We start from the raw sequence: 17637 nt of genomic DNA, 5'->3' as shown, positions 1-17637 counted from the left end.
TGATGTAGATTGAATGAGGCAGGCGGAAACTGGAAGAATGAGAATGATTTAGCCAGGCAGAATGGAGGGAGAATGTCCAGGAAGCGGAAGAAAATCAGCACAAAGGCTCTGAGGGAGATGAGAAGTGACACGTCCAGGATCTGAAAGGCCAGTGTTAGCAACATGCAAAAGTGACGAGAGAGGAGGCCGCAAAGGCAAGAAGGTCCCACGTTATTCGAATCACATTAGGGCTCTGGATTTCACCTTAAAATCAACAAGCTACCCAGAAACTTTTAATTGCAAACCAAAAAGTAAATAAAGTGTTAAAAGATTACTGTGTCTCTTGCATGGAGCATAGCTAAAGAGCAGGAAGCCCGGCCAGTACTGCCAGCCAGAGACAAAAGCAGTAGAAACTAGGCAGAAGATGGAGCGAAGCCACTTGTTTTTTAAAGCTTCTTTTTTCTAAAAGCTCAAAATTCATTCAACTCTGTCATAGTTGACCACATCAGATCTGTGAGCACAGGCCCTGAGAACTTAACTGCACTAAGACAGGAAAACACACAGGACCTGTACCTACATGGGCGAATCCTAATCTAGTCTCTATGCCTTAGAGCTGTGCTGTCCAACACAGTAGCCACGAGCCACAAAGTCATTTACCCTTAATTCCTGCTTAATTAAGAGAGCAGAGATGCAAACTCACTCCCGAGTCACTTTGTAAACATTCAGGAGCCTCATGTGGCTCGCGTCTACTATACTGAGAAGCACAAAGGGCCATCATGCTTGCAGAAAGCCAGATCAGCAGTGCTGGGCTCGACATATTACTCTTTCCCTTTTTGGAGATGACAGAAACCAGCCCCAGAGAAGATGCATCACACAAGTCAAACACTCGAAAGCTGGCATACAATTTCAGGGATTTCAGAGGCATCCTGTTTCCTACACAGAGTTTGTATGTAAATAAAAAGTCACAGTTTACTTATCACAAGCTCTTAGATGTGGTCTTCTAGAAGAAAGAGATAAAAAGTTCTCTGATAAGTAGGGAATATTTAAAAGCTATGGCCCAAAATATTATCAAATTACAGTATATATTGGGTTTCAGAAATCTGCTGAGAGGGCCAGGGATTCAGCTCAGTGGTTCTGCCGCCTGCTGCGCAAGCGCAAGGACCCAAGTTCGATCCCTGGTACCAAAAAAAAAAAAAAAAGACAAAAGAAATCTGCTGAGAAAAACATGCCCAGAAAAAAGCTGCCAATGCACTTGTACTCTTACCACATGGACAGAAGCAGCTTTCAGTGCCTCCGTTAGGACAGAGTGGGAAAGGGGGCCGATAAGCCGGAATCTACTCATCTCCATGGTCAAGTCACTGAAAGACAGAAAAGATCTTACGGTGGGAACTTGCATCATGTACAGAGCCTGTGCCACTGGCAAAATGGGGTCTTTGCCGGAAATGTTCAGTGGACTCAGAGTGAATCCAACCCAGACCTGATTATAACGCCTGTGTCTGCAGAGACCCAAGAATACGGTTGATGTGGATCTCTAGTCCCATCACCAACAATTTTTGTAACTGGTTTAGCATTTTCTTCATCGTCTCTCCTTTTTCTTTTCTTGCCAGTTTTCTCATCAGTCATTTCAGTTTGGCATTTTCCTTGAGACAGTGTTGGAAGTGGGTTAGGTAAGCCGACAGGTGACTGGATGGGTTCCAAACACTGGCACACAGTTTTTATCTCCTCTAAGATATCCTAAGGGTATAGAACACATTTATTTTTAAGTTTTGAAATATAAATACTTCTTACAAGTTTCATTATATATTTTACCCTTTATAAAAATTTACTTTATATTTTACCCTCTTTTTTTTTTTTGGTACCGGGAATTGAACTTGGGTCCTTGCGCTTGTGCAGCAGGCGGCGAAACCACTGAGCTAAATCCCTGGCCCATATATTTTACCCTTTTAAAAATTAACATTTTGGGCCAGGGATTTAGCTCAATGGTTCCACCGACTGCCTCGCAAGCACAAGGACCCAAGTTTTTTAAAAAAGTAACATTTTGGAGGCTAGGGATATAGGTTAGTGAGCACATGCTTAGCATGCTTGAGGCTCTGGGTTGCATCCTCAGCACTGGATTTTAAAAAAAAAACAAAAAAAACTATTTTTCACATTTCTATCCCTCAAAAGCTTTTTGTGCCAGGCATGGTGGCACATGCTTGTAATCCCAGCACTTGGGAGGCAGAAGCAGGAAGATCACCATAAGTTCAAGGCCAGCCTAGACTACACAGTAAGTTTAAGGCCAGCCTGAACTACATAGCAAGACCGTCTCAAAAAACAAAACAATCAAACAAAAAGGCTATTTGTATAGTACTTGGAACTAAAAAAGAACCAAATGTCAAATATTATGAACACAATATGACCATTATGACCAAATTAAAAAAGAAAAAAGAGGTCGGGGGATTTAGCTCAGTGGTTCCGGAGCCTGCCTCACAAGCGCAAGGTCCCGAGTTTGATCACCGGTACCAAAAAAGAAAAAGAAAAAGGAAAAATAAGTTTAAAAAAAAAATTGTAAAAACTTTACAGCCTACAGTATAAAAATAATGCTAAAAAAAGGAAAACTAAGCTAAATTGCAGAATTAAAATTCACAGAATTACTGAAGCTTCTCATTATCAAGTAGGGTGTCATAAGCAGCTAGACCTCGGTGAATCAGCCCAAGCAAGAAGGAAGCACTAATCCAGAGGTAACATTTCAAATCATTAGCATAGAAGGTTGCTTTTCATCTCCACTGCTCCTTACAGTTTACGGAAAAATGAGAGGTTGAGATTTGCCTCATTCTATAAGATGGACATTATTACATGGGTAGTAATGGATGTGATGTCATTTGATGTGGTAATCATTACATAATGTATATATGTATCAAGTCATTATGGTGTGTACCTTGAACATATCCATGTTTTATCTGTCACTGAAATATTTTCAAATAAATATTTTAAAGATTAAAAAAGAATCTGTTTCATTCAATATTCACACAACTTTCATTACATTCTAATGCTAACTATCAGCTAAACTTTTATATTACTGTATTTAAATTTCACTAACACTGACTTCTTTCAAAATGTAGTAGTACAATGATGGAGAAATAATACAAATCATCATACCTGTTTAAGAGTTGGATGAAGCCAAATCCACAACTGCCTGCTCTCAGATGTGCCACCAGAGGTCCCCTCTGACTTCCAAATAAACGTAATGGGCCCAAGCATTTCTCTCGGATATTTATTTGCCCGGTAAAGAACAAGATTCCCTTGGTGCTTTCCAGACAAGCAGTGAACTGCTGCAAAGGTCAGGCCTGACATAAACACAAGCAAAATACTCTGATCTCAAGTGTCGGCACTGCAATATTATTTCCCCCTAGGCACACTGTTTTTTACTTGTCTCCAGGAGGAATGAAATTTTGGTTTCACTTATTGCTTAGATGAAAGCCTGGCACATAGTTAAGTTCTCAACAAATATTTATTAAATGAGTGATTTAATGTGTTTTTATAAAAAACTGAAACTAAGATCACTCCACCAGAATGACTACTTCACTTTACACCTAACAATGTTATAGACTTAAATGCCATCCCAACTTTTCTCAAATGAGCACTCCCACTGGGACAGTCTTATGTTTAAATTTCAAAATGCTTACACCAGTTATTCATAAAATGAATAAATGTACAAAGACTAAAATAGGATCCAGCTTTGAAACAAGATTACCTGCATCTAAGCTACACATTTGAGAAAGTGCCTTGAGTATTTCCTCCTCTTTGCCCTTCAACTCCAAACAACAGTAGTAGGACAAATCCTGCATGAAAAGGAAACACAATTAAATTGTTTAGAAATTACATAGGGCAAAACTACCAAGAAGCCAAAAGCTCTGAGGGGGTCAAAAGAACAAATTACCAAAGTTAAGGTTTTCAATATCAAAACCTGACATTACATTAGCAAATAGTCTTAAACCAATGTGAATCAAAACGAAAAATGAATCCCCATTTAAATGTAAGTGTTCTTTCAAGCAAGAAAATCTGTTTTCTCCCATACTCAGAGGCAAGTCCAAAGTAGGGTATAAAAATGGTTGCTTTTAAGCAAAAGTTTACTCATCCCCCCAAAATCTACATAAGATAAGAAACTACAGTAGAGTAAGGGAGACAGTAATAAATTCTGCAAAATTATGCTAAGTTGCTCAGTCTGGTTAGCTAGTGCAGAACCTCAGGATTATGTAACACTGAGCCGAGACACAATGTTACAATGATTTTATCCCATATTCTTCCCAAGCTCAGTCTTGTCCACCATAGGGAACTTTTAAAAAGCAATGTATAGGGAAAAATAAGGGTAATGCGAGTAAGAATTTACCAGCTTAAGTAAGATGAGGTAAAACTGAACTGAGTCGGTGAGATCAATACCTTAAAAAACTGTAACAACAGTTGTAGCACTGAGGGGTTCCTGACTGCTAGGCACTGGGCTAACTCCTTACAAAATTGTCATTGTCAGGCTGGGGATTTAGCTCAGTGGTTCTGGCGCCTGCTGTTCTGCTGCCTGCCTCGAAAGCACAAGGTCCCGAGTTGGATCCACGGTACCAAAATAAAAAAAACTGCCTCACAATATTGTCATTGTTTTCCCCACCGCCTAACAAAGCAGGTCCTATTGCTATCTCACAGGTGAGGACACAGAGGCACAGAAACAGCTGCTTGTGCAAAGTCATACAGTCAAGCTGGAGCCTGAAATTAAAGCAGGCTCTCTGACCCCAAACCCCTTGGCCACACCTTACACAATTTACTACGTACACTCAGCAACTGGAGCTAAAGGCAAATTATAGCTATGATTCTGACAAAATCCGATCAACCAATGCCACCACTAGCACACAGAAATCTTCCTCCTAACAGTGACTCGCTTTCAGCTAACAGTGGCAGATGAATCTCCCCCAAACTGGTACAGCTGGGTGACATAGAGAATAGTGGCGGGAGTGTGGAGCTCTTGAGTCAGCTTCACCACTCCCTCACTTTCCTCTTCTGTAAAACGGAAACCATGGTAGCTGCCTGCTTCACACTGTTGCTGCAAAGACTATAAATGAGCAAACCTGCAAAGCATATAAAAAAGGGCAGTTGTATATTAAGCACTCTAAAGTATTTGTTCCTAATAGCTATGACTTTTATAACTCAGGCCTGATCAAATATTAAGAAAATATTTGATGACTTCAGCAAAAATTCTGCCCTAAATAAAAAGTAACACATTCTGAAATAACTGTCTTAAACTTGAGAGGTGACAAAGTACAGTGGGAAAAGCATAGGTTAGAAAAATCAGGTGCTCAAGTGCTGTCAAGACCCCCAACAAGCCACGTGGTCCTGGGCAGGCCACTTCATCTCTCTCAAACTCAGCTTTCTCGATGTAAAGGAGGGCCTTGATCACACCTATCATTTCTGCTGTGGAGTTCACAAATCAAAGGCTCTTAAAAGCTTCTTACATTCACTTTACATTGATTAGACTAGTGATCATCAAAAAAATACAAAATTTAAAAAATACACAAAATAACACGTGTTGACAAGGATATGGAGAAATGGAACCTTTGTGCACCACTGGTGGGAATGTAAAAGGATGCAGTTGCTATGGAAAATAATGATACCTCAAAAAATTAAACATAGAATGATCATATGACCCTGAAATTCTACTTGTGGCTATATATTTACAACAGCCGAAAGCAGACACTCAAATGGTATTTGTAGCATTTTTGATCATAGTTACATTATTCAGCCAAAAGGTGGAAGCAACCTATGTGTCCATCACAGACAAAGAGGTCAACAATTATGCACACAACAGAGTATTATTCAGCCTTAAAAAGGAAGGAAATTCTGACACGTGCCACAGCATGGATGAGCATCAAAGACATTATGCTAAGTGAAATATACCCAAAACAAATGGACAGATATTGTATGATTCCACTCATGCTAGTATCTAAAGGAGTCAAATTAAAAGGCAGAAAGTAGAACGGCAGTTGCCAGGGCCTAGGGGAGGGAGGAATAGGGACTCTGTCTACCAGGTACAGAATTTCAGTTTAGGAAAGTGAAAAGTTTTTGGAAATGGATGATGGTGATAGCCACATAACCACAATACTGAATACCAAAAGAACTGTTCAATTAAAAATTGTTCATTGTTCAATGGTAATTCTGTATCATGTCCTTTACCCCAATTTTCTAGAAAAGGCTTTTATTATCTGCTATATTGCTCTCAAGAGATATCAGAGGACACTAATACCAATGGCTTTTAAAATTTGGCCAAGGCCATCATGCCACTGAAAGATACACCCTTCTGCAAGGAATAAATTTCTAAGTATGTACTGGAAGAGAGAAAGCAACTGCACTAGCCACTGTTGATAAACTGCATTATGAAGCTCTAAAACAAAATGTCCTCTCAAGGAGTTTAAATCATGCTTCCCGGCACGCCACTGAATCATACACACCTAGACCGGCACTGTGAGCACTGAACAAGGAATCTCAGTATCTGCCACTGCTGCTGAATGACTATTTGATTAATCTACTCTGAGTGAGTCTTAACCTGACAACAAGAGCCTGCATGGGCTCTTTCTACTTATGCCTCCAATCTAATCTCACCCTAACAGTCGCCTTGCTCTCAGTCTCTCCACCTTTGTCACAAAGAACCTGTTCTAATTTTCACTCTCATCCAGCTTCCTTCTGCCTTCCTCACTCTCCCATCTTATTCCTAAACTCAACTTATCCATCACGGCCAGGCGCCTTCCATTTCCCATCAGAAACATTCACTGCACTGCATTCTTTTCTCTTACCACCATATACTTAGCTAATTTGGTCACTGTTAACCTCTCCCACCAATTTTAGGCTCCAGTACCCAGCAAAGTTCCATAGTCATCGTTTTCAAGATGGACAGACTTGGGGCCGGGGATTTAGCTCAGTGGTTTCGCTGCCTGCTGCGCAAGTGCAAGGACCCGAGTTCGATCCCCAGTACCAAAAAGAAAAAGAGGGACAGCCTCACAGATAGGACCCTGGCATACCATGAACTATTCTAAAGGTCAACATTGGAAAGGGTCTAAACAAAAAGAAAAAGCCCACGGAAAAGCGTACCTGAAGGAGGCAACGGTTTGTCATGGCTCGGTAGCAGGCTCTGTGGCTTTTGACTGTGGGCCTCTCCCCAAGGCAATAGCCCCACCTCTTCACCATGTGAAACCGTTTGGCATGCCAGATGTGAGTTTCTAACCATATGTTCTTCTTTTGTCTACGGTTAAACTCTTGTGTCCGGTTTATGTGACATCTTCGAGCTTTATGGCATTTATTTTTTGAATGTTCTTTTTTCTGATGCACAGCCTTCTCTGCCTACAGTTTCAAGAAGAGAGGTAGAGCTTAGTTTGTAAACATCTCAGAACCAGGTTAAATATTAGAAATTCAAACACGTCACTTCAGAATTAAGTACAGACCCCATTAGTTTGCTTAATTTGTTAATTTGCTGGTTTCTCCAGTGTAAATAGAAAATGGAGACAATGGAAAGAGTAAAAATTTAGAGATAGGTAATCCTAGAAAGAAAGCACATTCATCACTCACTAAAACGAGTAAGCTTTGGGGCTGGGGATTTAGCTCAGTGGTTCCACCACCTGCCCAGCAAGTGCAAGGATCCGAGATCGATCCCCAGTACCAAAAGATTTAAAAAATTAAAAAATAAATAAATAGGTCCGGGGATTTAGCTCAGTGGTACCGCCTGCCTTGAAAGCAGAAGGTCCCAAGTTCAATCCCTGGTATGTATGTATGTATGTATAAATAAATCAATGAATAAATAAATAAATAAAATGGGTAAACGTCATCCGCTGTAAAGATGAGGATATTTATGAGATTTCAATAGTTACACAAGTGTAATGTGGCTATTTACAGAGGACAAGAAAAGTAAGTCAAATGCTAGCTGTTGCTGCTGCTTCTTGCTTTAACCTGTAGGAATGTAACTAAAACCAAAAATGTAAGACCAAAATACAAAAGCGGAGAAAATTCAATTAACTTAAGATGCAGACAATGCTAAATGGTATCAGTGGAAAACAGACTTTATATTAAATCTAGAAAGTACAAAATTCTTGGTTAGTTTTCATTCTTTTCCACAATCAAGCTATACTTTAGTGAAAAAAAATTCTATATTAATTTGTGACCCTCATAAGGATAAGGACTTCATCTCACTGAACTCTAACCCCACCCCTCTCACAGTACTGGTACACTGAAGGCCACTCAATAAATTCTGAATTACTAAAGACACAGATAGCTTAAACAACATTAAAATATTCAAGTCCAGAATTTTGGCTATATTAAGCCACAAGTAGATTGCACAAAAATTAAAATGAGTTCAAGCTTTCAACTTTGAAAAAGTCACACAGTAAATGCTAACCACTGATGTTGCCTTTACAGAAGCAAAATGATAATCTGATAAGTCAGAATTTTACTTTACATCTAGGAAGAAAAACATCAACTATTTCACACCATTAAAAGAGAGGAGTTCCAAATTCTACTCTTTTAAAGTGGCTTTAATATCTCAATGCCTATTAATATAGCTTAAGGAAGGTGGGGAGGGCTAGATAAAAAAAAAAATCAAAAAAAGAAAAAAATATAATGAGTATGTTGCTTTCTGATTTTCCTCTTTTTTTTTTTTCCTTTTGGTACTGGGGATCAAACTCTGGATTTTCCACTTGTGAGCCAGGCGGTGGAACCACTGAGCTAAATCCCCGGCCCTGATTTTCCTTTTTCAAATATCTTTTAAGCGAGTGTTTCTCAGTTTCTTCTAGGAAATATCAACCTAAATACCCACATTAAGTGACACTCCTACCTCCTTCTGGGCCATTTCCTGCAGTCGTCTGGGAAGGCGTTTGACATTGTGGCTCATGGCCCTCCGTCTCATGTGCCGTGGCAAGGTCTGGAAAACCAGTGAATTAGAAGACTTCTGGGTCACGGCCCTTAACATAGCACTTATTTCAGCAGCTCGTGCTTGGGCGAAAGTAGCAGCTGTTGAAGGAAATGACATGGTGAAAACGAAGTCCTGCATCAACAGCTTTTCCAGTGGATTCCAGAAGGAAGACAGATTTGAAATATGTGAGCTTATAGTTCACCCACCACTCTAAACCGTTAGATAAACACTGACAGTAGTTATTTCTGTTACACCATTGTTACAAGATTCTCCTCCAATTTTTATTTCAAATTTCCTACTGTTTTATTTTCTAATCCAAAAAAAAGTTTAAAAACAACTTTATAAGGAGGCTTTAAACAGAAGGATCTCCGTGAAGTACACCGAGTCTGCCCAAAAATGTGTACACACTTCAAGGAAAAAGAAAAACTTGCATAAATATTTTAGTAGCCCTGATGTAACAGTTCTGCAGACTTTTATCTATGGGGGACACTAAAGAATGCCGTGTATCATGGAAAACTCACTACACTGCAGGCCCTTAAGAAAAGAAACTGAAAATGCACGTGCAGCTATCTCAATGGACACTCTGACCAAGGTTACCTAAGATGCAGTTCGCCATACTAATAAATGTCTGGAAGCTAATGGCCACCACGTTGAGCACCTCTTGTAGAAGACAAAGGCAACTTGTATTAATCTCATGATGTCTTAGTAAATTTAGAATTAAAATATTTATGCAAGTTTTTCTTTTCCTGAAGTGTGTATACATATTTTTGGCAGACTCTGTATATATGTGCAATATAATCACACCCTTTTTAAGAACAGAAAAAAATGTTTAACTGTAGTTTTTACACCAAACATTTGTTTAATACTTTCTGCTTTTTCCAAACATGGAACTAATATTTTTGATTCTCTTTATTGAAAAACATATTCTTTTTAAGTAGTAAACAGGGTGCTAGGGAACTATAAGTGAATCTGTCCAAGGCATGGAGAGGCCAGAAGGTATATCTAAAGGGTACGCAAAGAATCTAAGGTTTATGTGGCAGAGGAGATGGAGGTGATGAAGGGACAATGGGAGATGAGTCTGGAGAGCACCTGATGAGAGACTTTTAAACAAAGGTCTTGGCTGCAATTAGAGTGTGTTAAGTTTGCTTCCATCTTTGGGGAATGCCACACTAACAAGTGTGAATGGAATGTTATAGAAGGTTGGGATGGGAGTTCAGAGTTAAGTTCACAAATAAAGACTTAAAAGATGGATAATAGAGAACTTCGATCTATTCATTTTGGAAGGGCATATTTCAGCCCCTAACACTGAATTTAAGTCTGCTTTCTTTTCTTTTTGCCTGTGGGTATTGAGCACCTACTATGTTGCAGACATTCTGTTAAACGCTGGTAATAAGATGTGGTCTCTGCCTGGCAAGGTTTGCGGTAAGGTTCCCAGACTGGCTTGTCGGGTCAAAGAGCCACGTTTAAACTGAGATATCTACGAGGTTAATGAGTCAGCAACCTGTCAAACCTCGAAAAGCGAAAAGCGGGTTACAAAGGCAGAGAGGGCAAGGCCGGCCAGCCCCTTACTACGACGTCCCGCCCCGTTGTCTTTGGCCGCCGCCAATTCTCCCAGAAAGCGTCTCACTCCGCTCCAACAATAAGGGCCCCGTCGCGCCGCGCCCCTCGGAGGAGTCGCGGACGCCAGAGCCACCTGGGAGGAAGTTAGAGGAGCCGCGTGGCCATCATAACCGCCATAACCGCTATGCCTAAGAATAAAGGTAAAGGAGGTAAAAATAGACGCAGAGGTAAGAATGAGAATGAATCTGAAAAAAGAGAACTGGTGTTCAAAGAGAATGGGCAAGAATATGCCCAGGTAATCAAGATGTTGGGAAATGGACGATTAGAAGCAATGTGTTTTGATGGTGTGAAAAGATTATGTCACATCAGAGGGAAACTGAGAAAAAAGGTTTGGATAAATATCTCAGACATCATATTGGTTGGTCTCCGAGACTACCAGGATAACAAAGCTGATGTGATTCTAAAATACAATGCAGATAAAGCAAGAAGTCTAAAAGCATATGGCGAGCTTCCTGAGCATGCTAAGATCAATGAAACTGATACATTTGGTCCTGGAGATGATGATGAAATTCAGTTTGATGACATCGGGGATTATGATGAAGACACTGATGATATCTAAATTGAACCCAACATTGTACATTCCAGTTTTTCGGAAGATTATCCTACAGTTTGGATTTTGGTCATAACCCTCCAAGAAGAAGTTTTCATTAGCATGACCGTAATTTATTAAGGCAGTTTGATTTGGTTCTAAGGTATCTGTTTCTGTAAAAACTGTTAATGCTGAATTATCTTAAGTAAAATGTTAAGCCCACTTCATTCTTTTGATGTAATGGCGTTCACGGGTAGAAGACCACAAGTATTTCAAAAATAGTGCATTACTGCCTTTCCGGCTCTGACCACTCCCAGTTAAGTAAATGGGTGTTTTGAATTTAAAAAAAAAAAAAAGATGGGTAATAGAAGGGAGAGAAATGGAAAAGAAAAGAGCATCAGGCCTAAGGAAGTTATAGTCCAAGTCCAGGCTGGGGGTGAGAGAGCCCAAGTAGATGGAATAAAGGAGAGAGGCAACAGACACAGAGCCAGGACACTGAAGAGGGTGATTTATATGCGGCTGCACTAAAAACAAAGAGCACATAACACAATCTGACTGAGTTTCCTTTCTAGTACCCACCTGTTATATACTTGGGAATCTCCTGAGAAGTCCCATCAGGACCTGCTTTCCAGCCTCCCTTTTTTTTAAACGTGAGTTTGGAGGAAGACTGCTCATTCATATTAGGCTCGGGCTGCAAATGGGGCGTCATCTTGGTTTGCCGCTGTCTTGTCATTCCAGAATGAGGTTCTAGTGCATTTTCAAAAAGAAACAGGTCACCCTTACCAGAGATAAGGATTACAGTGCACAACTAACATTTGGTGGGTTGTAACATTATGTTTTTAATCCTACAGCAACCCTCAAGGTGGCTATTATTATTTTCTCTTTCTATAAGAGGAAGGATCTCAAGAACAGAGGTGAAATAACTGGCCCAGGTCACAGAGCTAATCGTGACAGTATGACATATAAAGAACTTTAGCTAGAACAGGTTCAAGGAAAATGTCTCTATTGCATACTTAAAGTGCAACATGAATTTTAAACCTAGGTTCCTTGCTATGGTCTGAATGTTTGTGTCCCCTGCAAATTCACATACTGAAATTCTAACCACCAAAGTGGTGGTGGTAGGAGGTGGGGCCTTTGGGAGGTGATAATGTCAGGAGAACAGAGCCCTCATGAATGAGATATAATGTCCTTTATAAAAGAGGCTCCAGAAAGATCCCTCACCCCTCCACCATGTGAGAACGGAGAAAGTGGCATCTGTGAACCAGACACTGAATCTGCTGTTTGATCATGGACTGCTCTGCCTCCAGAATGGTGAGGAATATACTTATTTTTTAGAAGCTACCTAGTTTATGGTATGTTGTTACAGTAACCTGAATGACACACTCTTAAATGCGACAATCCACAGGATTTTGTGTACTCAGTCTCATCCTAATTGGCACTGTCAAGTCAGAAGATACTTTTAAAGAAGGAATGAAAAGCAAAGTCTCTACACAAATCTCTGGGCACACAAACCACTCTGAATTTAAAAGAACATCAGATACTCGTTTCTGAACAGAGGAAAGGTCAGTAGAGAATTTTACAGTGTCTGCTTATTTCCACACTGTGTGAATTATTAAACCACTGTAATCTTGAAACACTACAAAGTGAGGTTTAAATAAGAGCTTATAGCATGTCATGGTAGTCCTCAATTTACTGGATCAGAATCTAGATCTTATGCATTTAAAGCTCAAATTATTTAGGCAGACTCAATGCACACTGTTCTTCAAAGCAGGCCATCTACTTTTGCTATCTTCCCAATTGGCATTTTTCTACTGCTGTCCCAGTGAACAACTGGTCACCTTCTTATCACCTTATAAGGTTCCAAAATCAGCACACACATTAAATGCAGATATGATGGTTGCACAGTATTATTTCTCTTAGAGAACACGGAAATATAACTAGTAACAAATGCTAAGGTAGAAATAAAAGATATCAGTTGTAAAATACACATAGTGACACAGTATAGTTATGTTCTACAGAGTGACAATGAACAGTGAAATGGCAAATACTGAACTCTCTGCTCCTAGGGGGAGGGTGTGTGTGTCACAATAATTTTAAATCCTGAAAACTTATCCTGGTAGATTCCCATCTCCTTTACTTCACAAAAGAGAAAATAAAGCTCTTTTTTATTTTCAAGTGAGTTCCATGAGCCACACCACAGCTGAGATTCAAGAGCCAGAGCTTCCTGTACCACCCAGCACTACCCTGCTGTGCTCTCCACCTCAGGCCTGGTCTTCGTGACCACTGAAACAAGACGGCACCTGGAACTTACACATGACAGAACTCAGTTTTTCCTGCTCTGTGTATCTCCAGAAATGACCACCAAATCTCCAGTGGGAGTTGATTTTGGGGTCACAAATAAACTTTAGCCAGTAGGCAAATTTGCAAATAGAAAATTTTAAACTAATGGGAGCCTGCTCTATTTGTTAATTTGGCTCATTTACTACATAGATGACAACTACTATCAAAAGGAGCTGGCAAGAGCAATTCAATCTAAATGAAAGTGCAGAACACTGTGTGTGCATCTTACCTTGTGTTTGAGCTTGGAAAGGTTTCCCCCCTCCATTATGGTGCTTTATGCTTCTATCAGCAACAAAGCCAGAGGATAAGGTCACATTAGTGGGCTGGTTTCTCATTTTCTTAGCATGCTTTCTTTCTTTTGCATTAGACATTTCTGGAAAGGAAGTAACAAATTTAATACAGCGAGAGGGGACACCCATCCAATAATAATAAATTTAATACATATTTATCCAATTCAAATTTGATTCTTTCATATAATAAATCTTCATTTACTGTAGGTAGATTGATGATACCAAAGAGGGAAATTTCAAAGTCATAATGCTATGAACACCCAAAACCCATTTAAATAGAAAAAATGAAATTTATTAACAGAAGAGTTCCTATGGTACATTCCAATTTGTGTTGCCAAATAATTAAGTCACATACAAATGTTGACACTGTGTAAAGTCTGTTGGAAGAATAAAAAAGGAAGTGAGATTAAATCAGTATGCATAAAAAATTAGTTAAAACATTTTATCATGATTCCCAGGTGAAATAAGAACCACCTGAATCAATACCATTTGCAATACTATTCCAAAGTAAACATAAATTACTGATGCTTTCATTTCTACTACTAAGATGATGATGCTATCTCTATCATTAACTCACAATAGCAACAGACAGTTTTGAAGTAAAAAGGATAATAAAACCTCACTAGTTCTGAATTCTCAAACTCGACCCCCCACCTTTATTCACTGATTCAGCTTAAAACACTTATTTTCTATTTTAAAATGAAATTCATTAATAATATAACCTGTTAGAGATACACGCTGATCAACAGGCACCCTACAATATATGCCCTAACTGTAACATAAAGGACTAAAACGTAATTTTTTTTTTGGTACCAGAAATCAAACTCGGGTCCTTGTGCTTGTGAGGCAGGTGGCGGGAACCACTGAGCTAAATCCCCACCCCCAGATGCCCTTTTAAAATACAGATTTTTCAACCCAGAGGATAATCACACCAATACAAACACGGGCAGAGGCACTGGCACAATCCGTAAAGCTGGAGAAGGGTCCTGGAAGCCCCTACCCCAAGAAAGACATTAATTCTTTCACTGCTTATTGTAAGGAAGTCTGCAAGGTCCTGCACTGGTACACTAGGAAGTAGGGAAGTTCGGTGCACCAGGTATTTACCAAGATGTTCTTAGTTCTTAACACATTAGTATTTTAATACTCTTTACTTCCGCCTACACATAAACTTACCAGGTACAAAGGCAAAGCAAACAGGGGTATTATACTTGTGCCTCACAGAGATGCTAACAATGCCACTGGTGACAGTTTTCCAAGCTGGTTGTCATGGCTCAGATCTAAAATGTTCCCCCAAAAGATCATGTGTTCAGAGGATGGGATTGCGAAGGCAATTGGATCATGAGATTATAATTTGACGGCATTATTGGGAGGTGATGGGAACAGGAGACAGGGCCTACATGAAGGGAGCAGACCATGGAGACATGACATTGGAACTCTATTTGGTCCTCAGTCCCTCTCTGACTCTTTCCCTCTTTCTCTACCTCCCAGCTGCCATGAGGGAAGGAGCTTTCCTCCTCCATGATTTTTTTGCTTCACCTTGGTCTAAAATTAATGGAACCAGAAGACCATGAATTGAAACCTCTGAAACCATAACCCTAAATAAGTCTCTCTTCCTCTAAGCTGTTTTTTTAGGTATTTAGTCATAGAGATAAAAGCTAACACAATGGTGAACGTTCCCTGGAAAAGTGCCACCCCAAAAAAAGGTACAAACTTGCTTTGATTTATTACATTGCAGAAGGGCCAGGGATTTAGCTCAGTGGTTCCGCCACCTGCATCGCAAGCACAAGGTCCCGAGTTGGATTACCCGGTACCAAAAAATAATAATAATAATAATAATAAAGAACTGTGCTTGCTTCGGCAGCACATATACATTACAGCAAATTTCAGTGTATACTAAAACTGTGCAACCAATGTTTTCATATAAATCAAATTTAGATACTAGACCACTATGGACTGCTCTGCCCATCCAGGGTATAAAACATTCTAGGCCCCTACCCAATAAATACCAGAGTGTTTGCTTGGCAATCCGTATGCCAACCAAACACTATACAAACTTCCATCCACATCAGGATTACACATTCCCACAAAGTCACTAAACTAAGTACATGCCATTTACTTACTGTTCCTCCTTTTCCAGTATAACAGCTCATCCAAAATTAAGAGCTGCTTGTGTGGTACTATCTAAGAGTCTTCCTTTGGGATTTAGAAAGATCTGGACTCAATTATCTTCCTTAACACTTTTTAGTTATATAATCTTACGAAATTACTTTCTCTTGAGCCTCAAACTCTTCCTCTATGAGTGGGAAAAATCAGAGTTATGAGAATTAAGTAAACCTTATATACATATTTATATGGTTTTGGCCAGGAGTGATGGTGCACACTTGTACTCCCAGCATTTGAGGCTGAGGCAGGGGGATCTCCATGAATTCGAGGCCAGCTTGAGCTACGGTCAGTTCAAGGCCAGCCTGACCTACACAATGAGACCCTGTCTCCAAAAAACAAAGTTTTAAAAATAAGGTTTAGATTTCACAAAATGCTTATACATAACTTATTTAGCATAGGGTTTTGTATAAACTAAATGCTCAGTTTAAATTAGCTATTATTCTTCAATAATAAACAGGAGTTTTTGTCCTTTCATGGTCTTACTCCACTGTACTTTTACTTCCATGAAAAAGACAACTATAATTCCATCCAAAAACATCTTTTATATTAAATACGTAGAAAGTGAGTGGAGTTCTGCAAAACTAGTTAGCTAGTGAAGCACATGATTCCGATCAGTCTGCAGAAGAACTATTCAAAACATTTTACAAGCAATTTAGTCTGCCTACTTACTGTACTGTACTTGCATCAGAAGAGGGCTACCCTAGGATCTCTGGCTATGCTCAGGGTTAGAATGGGCCAAAGGCAGGCTGTTGATGGGGGATTAAAGTAACCCTGGCATGTCATATCTCTATCTTTGGTTCCAGACTAAAAGATAAGGAGATTAAAAACTAGGCAGGGTGGCACTCGCCTGTTGTAATCCCAGCATTCTGGGAGGCTGAGGCAGGAGGATCACAATTTGAGCTCACTTTAGTGACTAAGCAAGATGCTGTCTCAAAATAAATAAATGTCTAAAAGGTGGGGATGCAGCCCACCATCAAGGCCCTGGGTTCAATGCTCAATGCCAGGAGAGGAATGAAAAAAAAAAAGATGAGGAAACTTAACTAGTAGTGATACTCAAGCAATTCCAACAGCAAAAAGAATAACTATAGAATGCATCCTTATAAAGTCTGAAGAGTTAGCTTAAAATAGCTTCCAGAAGAAATTTTAATTCTTTAATATTCAAGTCACATACATAGTTTGTATCTGTTTTCATGTTCATTTAGTCAAAAGTTAGAATACTAAATATATGACTTATAACATGTTTTCCCCAAATCTACAAATAAAATGGACATGTCATATTTTCTCACACAGCTTATTATCCACCAACCAAATATATCCCTTGGTATTGTACACTCCAGCTTGAGAACCTGGGAACTAACCACAGATATCTCTATTTTCTTCTAGATCTAAAAAAACTGCTGATTCAGACTTGATAGAACATCTGCTGCTTAAACAGAAAAAAAAAGACCAGGCATGGTGGCCCACACCTGTCACCCCAGCACTCTGGAGGGTGAGGCAGGAGTATCACCATGAGTTTGAGGCCAGCATGGGCTACATAGTAAGTTCAAGGCCAGCCTGAACTACATAGCAAGACTGTCTCAGAAAAACGAAAATAAATAAACAAAAACTGTCTTGTTTCACAAAACACATTTCATATTTGAATTATTTGTAATGTTCCAAGAGGTCCTTAAAAAATCACATGGCATCCAGGTGTGGTGACACATACCTGTAATCCCAGCACTCTGGAGGTTGTATCAGAATTCCAAGTTCAAGACTAGACTGGGCAATTTAGTGAGACCTCATCTCAAAATAAAAAACAG

At 39.5% G+C, this 17637-nt stretch overlaps 2 protein-coding genes across 3 annotated transcripts in view; one reads left to right on the top strand and one right to left on the bottom strand.

Moving 5' to 3' along the window:
* Positions 1–17637, bottom strand: part of Pop1 (POP1 ribonuclease P/MRP subunit) — a 34975-nt gene that overhangs the window by 15378 nt on the left and 1960 nt on the right. For both annotated transcript variants that reach the window (XM_004850152.4, XM_021262677.2), the window contains exons 2-9: positions 13615–13758; positions 11625–11792; positions 8819–8994; positions 7087–7335; positions 3713–3800; positions 3118–3305; positions 1457–1713; positions 1244–1337 (exon numbers count right to left, since the gene is read on the bottom strand). In XM_004850152.4, the coding sequence (XP_004850209.1) occupies positions 1244–1337; positions 1457–1713; positions 3118–3305; positions 3713–3800; positions 7087–7335; positions 8819–8994; positions 11625–11792; positions 13615–13756 (1362 nt within the window). In that variant the 5' untranslated portion in view covers positions 13757–13758. The remainder of the gene's footprint in view (positions 1–1243; positions 1338–1456; positions 1714–3117; positions 3306–3712; positions 3801–7086; positions 7336–8818; positions 8995–11624; positions 11793–13614; positions 13759–17637) is intronic.
* LOC101713113 (eukaryotic translation initiation factor 1A, X-chromosomal-like) lies at positions 10601–11195 on the top strand. Its single transcript, XM_021262680.2, has one exon. It carries the CDS (start codon positions 10641–10643, stop codon positions 11073–11075), a length of 435 nt encoding a protein of 144 aa, XP_021118339.2. The 5' UTR covers positions 10601–10640; the 3' UTR covers positions 11076–11195.

The sequence above is a fragment of the Heterocephalus glaber genome, unplaced genomic scaffold (assembly GCF_053883595.1).
Source record: "Heterocephalus glaber isolate CG9 unplaced genomic scaffold, H.glaber_assembly_v1.0 deba00001555, whole genome shotgun sequence".
In the NCBI taxonomy this organism is placed as follows: domain Eukaryota; kingdom Metazoa; phylum Chordata; class Mammalia; order Rodentia; family Bathyergidae; genus Heterocephalus; species Heterocephalus glaber.
The sequence above is the reverse complement of the archived record's forward strand: the minus strand, read 5'-3'. Positions and strand labels throughout refer to the sequence as shown.